The following is a 13802-nucleotide window of genomic DNA, read 5'->3' as shown; positions in this document are numbered from 1 at the left end:
CATTTTGTCTATGGAAATGTCCCCGAAACTTTCTCTCTCTCTCTCTTGAAATCAAATTGCTTCTTATTTTATTGTGAAAAGTGCTTCAGTGCTCTTAGAGGTCAATAGTCAGCCCTTCATTGTCTCTCCTGTTGCACGTCTGCTCTGAACTGGAGGTGTGATCCTGGCTGAAAAGTGCCCACACTCTGCCCTGTGAGCCAACGCTATGTGGCAGGTGGCTGACCCAGGAACAGGCAGCTCTTCATCATGAGCATCTCATACAAAGCTCAAACTATGCTGTTATATAAAAAATTATTCCAAAAGTGGGGTTTAGAAAACACATCCATATTTCTTTCAGTTTGGGAATTGCAGCGGGATTGTTTTCTCACTTGTTTGTTTTGTGCCCAAGATCTGAAAAGAAAAACTATGTAAAAGTGTTGAATCCTGGAGCAAATTGTAGATGGCTGTGGCCTACTTGGTAGGTGAGGTGTAGGGTTTGAAGCATTGGCTATATATAGAAAGTTCATTTCCACAGAGAAAGCTGCTGCATTTTAGGAGGACAAACCAACACCTGATGAGATTACTCATTTTACTTGAGCTTTCCTTTTATTCTTGAAATTAAAAAAAAAAAAAATTACTTCAAACAATACAAAAGCAAAGCAACACTCCAGGATTTCTCATTCACACAGTAAATGTATCTTTGAATCTGAGAAGCTCTTTTTGATGAATCTTCAATTATACATTGAATTTTCTAGTGTCCCCTAGATTAGACTCAGATAAAACCTCTGTAGCCGCAGGCACATTCTTTGATTCTCTGTGGTTTGTCAGCCTTTCATAAAGAGTAGATTATTCCAGCTCATGAATACAGGGTCTTTACTTTCTCACACTAAATCTTTTAAAACTCTAATGAAAGGGAGCCCTTTATAATGGAAAACCAAAGCCATATTGGATCAATGATTGCCTATAGTTTGATGTATCCTTGGGTGATAGCAGTCGATATCTGGTTAGGTAGAACAAAAGGATTCCATAGAAATTCTACATTTCACCTCTGTCTAGAAACGTTTGAAACCAAACCTTATAAATTTATAAATTGTTATAAATTTAATTTTTTGTTCTGTTCATACTGCTTTGACCTTTTAATTATATGAGAAAATCTTTTGCGACTGTACAGTAATGCAGCCACAGTTTTGTGGCATATCTTAATGTACTTTTCAAATTTGCTTGGCTTTGTTTCTTCTGTCTGCCCTCTTTCTTTACAGACATGACAAATGCATGCCTAGACTGTTTTAAAACACAGGTGGCATGCCATCACAATTTTTGTTATATCTTGGTTGTCCTTAAGATGACAAGCATTTTATAAGTTCTAAGAGATGTCCAGCACTAAAAATGTACCATTTTTTTGTTATTAATTTCAGATTCAGTTGCTTTTTCATTTTCTTAAAATTTAACACAACTGACTAAACATTTTAAAAGCCTAATTTTTCATAAAAACTGTGAACAATTGGCCATGGCTATCCTGTAATGCAATATTTTCTTGTTGAGAACTCTCTGGTGGATGATTTAGATGATTGGCCAGCACATCTAGAGATTTTATTTGACATTTTTAGACACTTTGTCTTGATGATTAGATTGTCATGAGTCCTTCACAGTCCTTCAGCTTTAAAACTCGAAAGAAAAGTCTATGTCTTTTGGACAGCAGGTATCAGGCAAATGCCTCACTTTTCTTTCCTCAAGGTGAATCAATTTCATACAGAAATTTCTGTTTCAAAAAAAGGAAAGCTGTGAAAAAAAAAAAAAAACTGTTGAAGGAAAAAAAGCTGTTTAATTTATTTGTTAACAAGTTCATCCCAGCATATGTAGTTCTAGGAAATGTCAGTATCATGTTTTTTTCACTTTGGACATTTTCAAAGATGATCTAGATACAACTAACAGGAATGTACTAACAGGATTAACGTTCGCGCTACAGAGGGCTTAATTTTATTTTGAGAGATTAGGAAACTCAGTTACAAATGACCAAAATGTAGACAAAGTTTTGGAAAAAGAGTACTTTTATATACTTTATATACAGTGATAAACTTACTCAAGACTGTTTTTTCCAATTGTGTCCTATGTCTGGAAACTAGCTTCCATAAGTCATCTGTCTTCCTAATTTCAATTATAGAGAAAATGTAGTCCTTTTTTTCTTGTGTACCCTGAACTCCAGTTGCAAGACATAAAACACCATCTAATACCTGACACGAGTCATGTAACTTTTTTCTTTCTAATATGTTAAGTTGCTAAATGATTTAGAAAATTAGATATATGTCACCAAAGAAATATGCCAGCTTTTCAGGCAAAACAAATATTTTTTTCATAGAGGAAGTTATTATGACCACACAATCCAAAACCAAGTGACTCAGCTTAATAAGTCACTGAGTCTTCCCCAATTTTAAAGTAAAACACAATAAATCAAAAAATTATAAACATAACCTTTTGTGGGAGCTTAAAACTGTTTTAAAGCAGACTTTGTATAAGATAAGATTGACAAGATATGGCTTGTTTTTTACTGAAAGAACTTAGCCTAGCCACAGGAAATGACCTTCCAGATGCTTCATCTCATCTGGTGTTAGCCAGGAGTCCACAAGCTGTTTTTTAGGCCTTTCTCCTAGCCAATGGCAAGAGAAAGTAATTAAATGTCATGCTAAAAGGAGTGCCCAGGCTGGCATATGTTACTATATGGGGTGCCTAACTCTACAAGATACAGAGTAAAATCTAAATTACATACTAAGAGTGGCATCTTGTAGGCACCCAAGGTTTCCTTCGATTATCTTCAGTTTGTCCTAGCTCATGTGTTTTGTTTCCATTCCTGTTCAGAAACCTGCAGGCCAAGAGTTAGAACTTTTTTCCCAGTCTTTTGTCATGAAAAAAAAGAGGATTTAAGGTTTATATCATTATTGCAAAAATCTTATTGAGATTAGTTAATGGATTATGTAATTATATGTTTACTTCTGTGTGTTCCACTGACTCAAAAATGCTGGTGTTCCCCTAAATTTGCAGGGTTCTCACAATTACTGAAGCAAGAATTTCCTTGAAGAAAACTGGTCATAAAGTTTACTTTATCTGTGCTATGCCATGTGCTGTATTTGTATAAATAAAATCTTACCAAAGAGAAGTTTTGAAATGGTTTCTATGAAGGCTTACAAATAGAAGAAAAAAAAAGTGTCAGACCAGAGTGAAGTGGATTAGGTGGTGATGGATAGAAATGTACTCACAGGATAAAAATATGAAGATATATGGATTCAAGAAAAAATAATCACCTTCATTATCAGATAAACCAGAAAGAGCCCTGCAAACAGAGGTTATCTGATTTTTTTTTACCTTTTTTTTATTAATGTAGGAAAGATATTCCAAAAGGAACAAATAAAATGTAACTCAAATAAGTAAGGGATTGTTCCTGCATTTGATTTCACACTACAGATTATAGGTTAAGAAATACTAATACATCTCATTTACTCTCTATTTCTCGCTGAACTTTTTCCAAGCTGTTTCTCCTCTCTCATTTCTCAGCAGCCTCTTCTCAGCTCACATTAGAGACAGGTCTTGATAAAAATTAGAACTCTCTCTTGTCTTTGGTATGATCAAAGTGGAAATTTAGACCCAGCTAATTTCCCTAAATGCAGGTCTCTGTTTCCTGCAAATTCAGCTGTAACACTCAGAATAGGAAGCAGTGCTTTTAGCAAAAAGTGTGGGATCTACCATAGTATATTACTGTATGAAACACGAAATGATGGGCAAGTGTAATTCAAGTTCTTTCTTCCCAGTGAAACCTGGGATTTAAGGAAAGCCTATACAGCCTTGCTGGGGTTCAGTATGGTATAATTGGGCCAAAGCCAAGAACGCAAGCTTGGAAAAGCAACAGCCTCTTACATAAATATTCCCAACTTCCTCATGCATCAGACACAGGAAGAAATATATCTTACATATTACATGCAGTGGCCAGTAGGCTACAAGCATGTTTTTTAAAGCAAGTACAAATGAAAAGTGCTGAACTCATCCATTCTGGTTGAAAAAATAGAATATTACATCAATAATATTTATTCTTATTGGTTGCATAAATAAGCTATTATTTTCCACTTGCTTCATGGTACTTTGAATTGTACTTAAAGGTTTCTTATAAAAAGAGAGTTGTGCCCTTTCTAGAATTTTTGCGTCTCCACTACATCCCAGTTTTGTTGCCAAATAACCCCTAGAAAGAAACTATCACTTTCTCCTTGAGCAAAAGAGGGAATTTTTTATCATATTAAGTGTTATATATCACATTGAAGAAGCATGATGTCAAAAAAACAGAGGAGCTGTGTGTAGACACTTCAACATATATTGAAATCTAGCGTACTAATTTTGTTTCTCTTTGGTTTTCTAAGACAGATACGAAATGATGTTTGGTATTCTACTCTTACAGTTGTCATGACTTTGTTGTAAAGGCACACAGCTGACTTTGTTAGTCACACATTTACGTTTTGCTGACTTTGTACCAGATCAAAGGGTTAATGGAAAAACCCCACATAGCTCTAAGTGCAGATCTTAAGGAGGACTACAAAAAACTGGGATAACTTGTAAGAAAAGGCTGCTTTCTTTAGTGTTTTATCATCTGCTCCTGTTGCTGTCACAGTGCTATGGCAATGTGACAGCTAGGGCACACAACGATCCTGTGATCTTCTATCTCTAACTTCCTATTCTACATGGAGTTAGTAGCCTTATCCAATCTTCTCTGCTCACTCATCTTTGACATCAGTGTGCATGGCCACTGTAAAGAATGGCAAAAATTATGGTCAGGTGAAGGAAAGTCATATAGTTGTGCATTTTGCATTGAAGTTGAAATATCTGAAGTTGTTCTGTGTCCCAAAGATGTGGTGGGCACTGTGGTGAGTAACTCTACAGGCATTAGACACAGCATTCGAGAGGAACAGCCTGCTTTACCTTATTGTCTTGTGTTTGCTTTCAGTAGGGTTAAGAAGAGTCAATGGGGTGACAGAATTGGAATTCTTATAAATAGCTAACTTTTTTTTTTTCATCGGAACTTGAATCAGCTGCTTTTACAGAAAAATGGAGTGGTCCTTCATGGCTCTTACTGAGCTTCATGATGGCAACTGTTTGATGCTACCTTAGTATTGTAATGGTTTACATGGTCTCTACCAGATCAAACTAAAATTGATACTAAAATTAATACAGATGACAAATGTTGTAGCATTAGGTGATATTTTAGAGCAAAAGAATGAAAGCCCTTAGCTAACATATTTAGAGTACTGTCATCCTATAAACAGAGGGATTTGATTGTAATGGACTCTCATCAATTTACTACACTAAGCAGTTGAACAGTCTTGGAGAGACTTACTGAGTTGCCCTGGCTCCTACAGAAAATTGATAGTGAAGCCAGATACTGAATTCTGATTTTGTGTGTTATAGTTCATAATATTCTCACTCAGAGACCACCTTTCATTCCTTACATGCAATTGAAAATCAATTTTTAAAGCATTAGCTGAGCTATAACTTAATAAATCATCCTGAAACCAGTAAAGCTATGGCTTAACCTCAAAATGTTAACAAATGCTAAGGGATTGAACCCACAAATCAAAAAAATCACACTCCATTACTGTGAATAGGTTGAGAACTCCAGAGCATGCTGTTCCTAAAAGAGGTAGAGAGAAAATTTTTATGGGAATTCCCTTGAGTCTCTGGAGAATCCTTCCAACTGCACATTCCCTTATTCTCTCCCACACACCATTAATCATCTTTTCAGGAATCTGTGTTATGTACAGGGAAAAAACTTGTGTGTGAAGAACCATATACCTGCCTCATAAAGCAAGAAGTCTCCTGGTAGATTCATATTCCAGATGTAAATGGAGGCCCAGAAGAGAGGGAAAATCTGGTGACTCTGTTGAGCTCACTGTACCTGTAAGACTGTGCTCAGCTGTCCTAAACATTATGTTCTCCCTCTTGGCAGGAGCCTGTTAACTCAAACCCACTGTCATACAAACAGGAGTGTCACAGTTTCCAGGCTAGAAAATATATATGTAATAGGGTGGAGGGCTGGTGAGTGAACTTGATCTATAGTTGCCCCAGAACATGAAGCAAGAGAAGGTTTCTGCTCTTTTGCTAACCAAAAAGGAGAAAATGCATTCTTCTGCCAAAAAGAGGGGAGAAAAGAACCAAGTTTGGGACTGAGTTATCATATTCAGGCTGATTGTTGCTGTTTAAATCATCTACATCCCTGGCTTTGTGTGTCAGTCAGGACGGTCAAATAAGGTATTGTGTTTTATCCCTTAATGATTCATGTGCATAAAAGTGAGTTTGAATTGGAGGTTCAAATCGAATGGGTTTTTTTCCAGATGGTCTTTTGCCATCTGATCAAAATTCAAGAGCAAAAAGGAATGCCTTTTTTGGAGGGAAAAGCAAAATTTTATTTTCCAAGTCTGCAATGAAATTCTGCATTTCTGTCTGTCATTCACCTTTTGTTCCACATCACTCTATATAAAGGAAATTTTCTAGCCAGGAAGTACCAGAAGTTCATCTATTTTTCCTCATTTTTCCTGTAAAATATTTTGTATATCTGTTCTCACAGACAGAGACCATAATCTCTGGAAATTGAACTCTTTTGTATCTCATATCATAAGAGGTGTGATTGTATGTATCACAATTTCATTTTCTCATGTATAAAACTATCACAGTAGAAACTTTTTGTAAACTTTAAAATTAGATAGTAAAAAACAATGCATTTCATTATTTTACAGACCTCAAGAGTTATTATGCAGTTATAAGAAAAATCATGTTGCCAATGTACCCCGAATGTGTTTACAAAGAGCAAGCAGCAGTTTGTAAACACAAAAGCAGTTTCAGTTTGTGTCTTTGTTCTGTTAAAGTCTACATCACAGTCCTGTGTGCCATGGCAAAATAAGATTTTCAATGTTCATTCCTTGAGAGTTTTTTTTGTTTTCCTACACCAAAAGAAGCTAGCCCAAGTGTAACTAGAGACATAATAGTTATTTTAAATCTAAGATTTTATAGTTTATGTGTTTCTAATGGAAACAATAGGGACATTTTTATTGTGTTTTCACTTTTATTTTTTTAAACATTACAGAATCAGTACAGCTATTTCTTGTTCTGATTCTGTGCCTTTATATTAGGGAAAAAAGGCTACTTGCTCTTTCTATCCAGTCATTCAGCACCTTATGAGAAGCAGACTGACCTTGGAGATATTAACAGACTCCTTCAGCTTAAAAGTCTAATACATTTAAGATTTTGAGAAGACATTAAAAATATAGAGTATATTATATGTAACAATTGCTTCTTGAGCATAAGAAAAGGAAAGTCTGGGGAAAGTTCCATAGAGAAAACTGCTTTTGGGAAAGGACTGGTCATAAAACAAATAGCCTTCCATGGGTATAGCCTTGCCTGGAACAATAGACATGCTGTGATAATCTTAGTAAGACTTCTACACCTGAAAAAGTTTCCAAGTCCCTTTTTTTTTAATCTATTTCCCTTGGTGGCTTTTTAAAAGAACTGACTGTTGATTTTGCAGCAAAGAGTATTTTCAGTGTTGACAAAGTTGTTTATTGTCTCTGTGCAAAGAGAGTGAAATCAATTTCTCATGAGTATTTGAGCCCTGGGGTCAATGGACTGAATTTCTATTATGGAAATTACAAGTTACTTAAACTTGATGTAATTTAAGGAAAGCATTTCTTTTGTTTCCTTTTTTTTTTCTTTTTTGCATTTGGCATTCTGCACTGATGTCCGCACAGTGCTCCACCCCTGACTAGCAGAAATCTGGGCAGGCAGTTGACACCTGTGCTGTTTCAAAGAGACTGCTCTAGTTTGCAAAGCTGGATGCTGAAAGCTGAGAAAATATCAGATCAAAAGGGATTAAAGGGATGACCTTTATAGAGTTGTTGGACCTTTGCTGAAGTCCCGAACTTTTTAAAATGCAGAATATGATGTTATGCCTTCAACCATAACATAGTAACAATACAAATTGCTCATTTAGTGCAAATCAGCCTGAAAATGAGTACATGACAAAGTATTTTTTTATGCACAAATATGACATTAAAGTAAAGAGTATGAAACTGTCAAAAAGATAATTTTGAGACAAAGAAGCTATGAATTCTCTGCTCCTTTGCAGGAACAGTTCCTTCTCAGTAGGGTGACTCAGAACAAACTGTTCATCCATGGGAATTAACAGTCCAACCAAGAGGATGTAGACCAAACAGGCCTTTTCTAATGGCCTTTCAGTTGCTTAATTTCCTTTTGTATGGAAATTTGAAAAATATGTACAAGTACTAAATATTGTTACAGTGCATGACCAGAAACTAAGACTGGTGTTTCTATACATTCATCTGTTCTCAAATGAAGTGAATATTGATGGCTATGTCAAGCAAAAGATTCTGCTGTCTGAAAAGAAGAGGAATCTTTTTTTTGATCACTTTTCTTTCCTGTCTTCATGAATCTTGCATCCTTTTTTATATAGTTCTCTAACTAGTAGAAGGTATTTTAATGACCCTTTAGAAGAAAATTTTGAAAATTTGAAAAATAGAAATTCCACACTCTAGGTAATATCTCCTTTCCTCTACTTCAGTATAAAGAATTGCCTGGAAATGTTCACACTATGTATTGTGAAAATCAAATCAAATCAAATCAAATCAAATCAAATCAAATCAAATCATAGGCTGACACCTACTTTTCCATTTCAAAACTCCTATACATTTGTATGAACTAAGCTCTAAGAAAGCAAAGTAAATCCCTTTGTAGGATTTAAGCAGGGAGAGACCTGATTTTTGGATCCTGTTCAAACAAACTCAAAATTCATGTCCAAAATCAGTACAATTAAAACTGAAGTTCCTGTGTGAACAGATACTCATGACCTTTTAAAAAGCATGATACCTGTAGGATTCAGCTGTACCAGAGTGGGTATCATGCTTGCAATTTTTTATTAAAATCATTAATGTTTCCTACATGCTAGTTTGTCTTCCCAATCTATTGGGCTCTTTTGCTTTATCTTCCGATTCTGTTACTCAGTTCTTTACTCCACAAAGTGTCGCTCTCTTTAGGGGACAGAAAAGAGCAACACTGTGGGGTTTTGACTGTACTGAATCAAGATTGAGGAAATACGGACAAAAATTCCTTCTCTATCCCCAGAGATGCATAACTATTACATGGAGTAATAGTCAGATATATGTCTTGGCTAAGATAATGCATCTTCATTTTCCTTTTCTCCCTTTTGTTCCAATGGTGCTGTGCAATCTGCTGGGTAACCAACCATGCAGCCTTCCTTAGTCTGGAGAGAAACATGCTGCCATACATGGATGTATGGGCTGTAGCATTCAGATTAACTGTTCCTCTTGTCTTTTATTGCCCCTCATGCAAGACATTTACCACTACCTGCATCAATATGCCTTTCTTCTATATTTTCCAATTCTCAATTTTAACTTTAGAGTGAAGTGTTCAACTCAAATCAGATGAATGATAAAAGACCATGTACATTTATTGCTATTGTTGTTGTTGTTCCTCTTAGTAACAATTACAGTGATTTGTTTGAAGTGATACTCATAACACATATCTGTCTTCAAAGAAAAAATAAAAGAGAGCCCCTGACCTCAGAGAACATAGCACTAAGACAACCAAACAAATATTTCAAGGGGATGGCACAGCAAAAAGGATGGTTGCAGATATCAATGATTTTCATTATAGTCCGCTTGCCAAACGAGCATGGTGGCAGGAAATTTAAAAGTGGGCCTGAAAGAAAATTTCTCATAAGCAAGACCAGACAGGTGTTGTATGGAGTAACCCATGAAAGTGATTGGAGGAATTTCCAGAAGAGCAGAAAGCAGTTGGAATATCACAGACATACCGAATATGCGGAGCTGGAAGGGACCCACAAAGACCACAGAGTCCAACTCCTGGCCCTGCACTGAACCACTCCCAAGTGTCACACCATGTGCCTGAGAGCATTGTCCAAATGCTTCTTATACTCTGTCAGGCTTGGTGCTGTAAGCACCTCCCTGAGGAGCCCAGGAATCCTCTGGGTGAGAAACATGTAGCAGAATGATGGAAGTTTGTGAAGTCAAATTACCAATGCTCTACTGGTGTTTCCTAAACCTAGGACTTCTGAATGGCTCTTTTGCCTGCAGAAGTGGGCAGAACAGCAATTCTTGTGTGCAAGAGTATGATGAAGAACAACCAGTTCTACAGGTGTTGGTTGATATATTGAGAAACTTTTCCCCCACAGGTTACACTGTTATTGAGAGGCTTTCAGTCACTTATTTTGGAAGCATTGCTGACAAGTTGCTTGTGACACAGACAACCCTCTTGTATCCTGACAGGAGCATAGCACGAGTGGCTTCTTGGTATCAAGTTTAGTAAATGAATGGTCTTCTGTAATACTTTGGTATGACTATTGATACTATTGGTATGACAAGCATACTATTGAGACCAAGATCAAAATATTGCAGGATATTTGCATCCATCTGTTGCACTTTTGGCTGTCTGATTCAGTTGCAAGGATCAGTTCCAAACTCATCTACAAGCTAATGAATAAGGCTTTCAGAATGTGTTTAATACCTAGACCTCACAAGGGTTTGTGGCATGTCTCAACTGGAATATTTAAAGAAAAATAAAATGTTCAAAATGTATTCAATTAGTACTTTTTTCTCTGTGGGATAATTGAAATAATTTTAAAAGAAAATCAAAGCAAACTGTATTATAAAGACAATTAGGAACTCCAGACTGTCCATTTTAAGTTCAAAAGAAAAGATATTAATATAATTTATCTTATTAGAATCAGTAAAACATGTGAAAGTCTCTTCATTAAGATTATGAGAGTACCTGGTGGTAGAAAAGAGACATCTAATATCTTTTTCCAACTTGGGCTGTAGAAAATGAGGTACATGTAACACACAAAAAGCAAATGCTCAGTTGCCATCTGTGCCATAATGGAATGGGTCAGGCATAAGTTACAGTTCTAAGAAGTGTGCTCTTTGTGCAGCTTCGACAGACGACAGCGCGGCAGAGAAGAAAGGCGGAACGCTTCACGCCGGGTTAATTGTCGGCATCCTGGTGCTGGTGCTCGTTGTGGCTGCAGCCATCCTCGTGACTGTCTACATGTACCATCATCCAACATCAGCAGCTAGTCTCTTCTTTATAGAGGTAAGACAAGAGCAACACTCTGTGTCACTAGTCCTGTCTCTTGGCTGGGGTATTTGGAGACTCCAAAATAGATCTTTCTTAACTGAATCAAAAAGTGTCTTCTTGTTCAGTGTGTAATCCTTGAAGAAAAGGAGCTCTCTTAGCAGGGAATTTTGTTTTGTTCTTAGCATGCTTGTCACTCTGCTCCTTTAGCTTACCATTGCTATTACTTCTTTTGCTTGTAGACAGGACATATATCTAAGAGATATATGTCAGATACCACACTACTTCTCTTTCCTGTCCTTCATTTTCCTCACAACATTTTCCTCCTTTTTCCATTACCTTTCCTGTGCACTGTCACTTTATTTCAGGACATATAATTTTTCTATAATTTTACTGTGGAGGGAGGAAAAAAGTGTTCATTCTTAATTCTACAGAAGCGACTTCTAGTTCGCTTTTAGCTGGAAATTTGTATTAGCTGTTCTTTACACCATTTAAAGGAAACTTTTTACACTTTGTCTTGAGTGTGGAAAATATTTTCATGTAATTTTTAACATCTATCATTTCTTCTGCTCTTTGTATTAGTGTAGAAACAGACTCTTTTAGACCATGATTCATCTTACCTGTTTGAGACATCCCCTTTAGGATTAGATAAATTGACATTTTTCTCCCTCAAATACAGATAGCTACCTTAGGTGCAGATATCTACATTGCAGATGCTGACGTTTAGTCAGTTCAGTTCTGCTGTAGACAAAAATATGAGAAAGGAGAATCTCCATAGGCTTTTGTGTCCACAAAAACCCATGAATTCCTACACCTCTGTGTGGTTTATTTTCTTTAACTCCTCAACATCCCCCTGCCTTGTGATAAGTACAGATTTGCTGAACATGAAAGAAAGGGGTGACTGTTCAGAACCCCCCATTTGTGGTATTCCTCTCATATGAAGAGCTCAGAGACTTACTGTTGGACAACAGTGAAGATGCAAAACCACTGGAAGTGTCACTAGGGACATACCTTAGGGATTGCTTAGGTAAAAGCCTGGACCAGGAAAATGTAGATATTTATTGTTAGTGACAGCAATGAGAATTGAAGTGAGACATGAACATGAACAGAATGATTCATCTTTAACATCGTATTATAATAAATATTCTTCTTAGATGGAATTGTAGTGACAGAAATCAGAATGAATTGTTTATCAGTATTCCTGTTCTAATAATGTAACTGTGCTAACCATCAGGGAACAGAATCCATGTAATAACACATAGTTTTCTCTCATGTTAACGCAGCATTTCAAGCCAGTTCACTGTTGATATAGACAAACAAAATTCCACTGAAGTCCTTGTATGAAAGGGAAGGTTTTGTCCCTTTCTTTTTTTCACACACAGATTAAATTTATATGGATTGAGTTTCTATTCTTTCACTCTACTAAAAGCAAGTTTCTTATCTGTCATGGTGTGATAGAAAAGGCTAAGTAAATGGCAACACTACTTTTCAACAAGAGAAGAATTCCAAATTCCAATACACAATTTTTGTTTGTTTGTCTGTTTTAAACATAGAAAGGGCATGTTAATTTATTTCTTTCATTGATAGCATACTCATCATGCAAACAGAGATGCCTTAATCAGTGTTGTTAAACTCATTCCACTGAATCTAATCCTTAGGTGCCATTAATCAATCTATTAATCTATTATTAATCACAGCTAACATGTCTTTCAGCAAGCAATGTAGTCATTTAGAACAAATAGAAAAACATAAAACTTCCTGTATAAAAGAAAGGAGAAATCAGTCAAGATAAAATTTATTCAAAACAAGGTATAACCTTCATTCTCTATTGGTTACTAGGATAAATGTGGTACTTGTGAAGGACCAGCATTAGCAAGAATTGTAAAAAGTACTAGTCATGAAGGGGTGGCCTTTTCCTGTGAGTGGTGCAAACACTGATGTAGTGGGGAAAATCGCAAGGGATGAAATAGGGGATGACTACCTCAGAATGCTTACACAAATTTCAAAACTTTTAAACTATTTTTGGCATCGTAAGTCTAGAACAGAGCAATTTAATCCATTCCAGAAATCAAATTGCTTTTAATAAGTTTAATAATTTAATTTTCAAAGAAAAAAGTCGTTTGATCAATTAAAAGAATAATAAGTAGACTGTATTATTCTTACATTCATCTGATCTATAGGATTTACATGTTAGCAATGCAAGAAGAAAATATCTTCTCATACCTGCCTTTTGAAAATGAAGTTCAAAAAAATAATCAGGCAAAACTGGTATAAATAGGCCAGTCTTACAAGAAATCATTCTTTATTGCATTTGTGCATTTGAAAAATATTTGAGTAAACTGTGACAGATAACATGATACTCCACGCAGCACAGAAGACAAGCTGCATTATTTATGGGAAATTAATGAAATATGGATCTGATATTACCATTCTAGGAAAAGAGCTCAAGAGGATTGCCATGGACTTGGTCATGAAATAAGAACAAGCACATAAATATTTCAGAAAATAATACTGTTTCCTATGAGTCTCTTGATTAATAAGCACATTGCACAGTTAAAACAAGATGTGACAGATGGACAGGCATCACCCTCCTGCAGATGTCTAAAAAATTACAAATACACTTTAGTCTGCCATCAAGTCTTCAAGTCAAATCAAGATCCACATCAGTT

At 36.0% G+C, this 13802-nt stretch overlaps 1 protein-coding gene across 1 annotated transcript in view; it reads left to right on the top strand.

Annotated features, from left to right (window-relative positions):
- PLXDC2 (plexin domain containing 2) overlaps positions 1-13802 on the top strand; it is a 257062-nt gene that overhangs the window by 227829 nt on the left and 15431 nt on the right. Inside the window, exon 13 of the mRNA XM_058805010.1 lies at positions 10991-11151. Within this exon, the coding sequence (XP_058660993.1) occupies positions 10991-11151 (161 nt within the window). The remainder of the gene's footprint in view (positions 1-10990; positions 11152-13802) is intronic.

This window comes from Ammospiza caudacuta, chromosome 1, assembly GCF_027887145.1.
Source record: "Ammospiza caudacuta isolate bAmmCau1 chromosome 1, bAmmCau1.pri, whole genome shotgun sequence".
Lineage (NCBI taxonomy): Eukaryota > Metazoa > Chordata > Aves > Passeriformes > Passerellidae > Ammospiza > Ammospiza caudacuta.
Note: the sequence above shows the minus strand (reverse complement) of the source record. Positions and strands in the feature narration are given on the sequence as shown.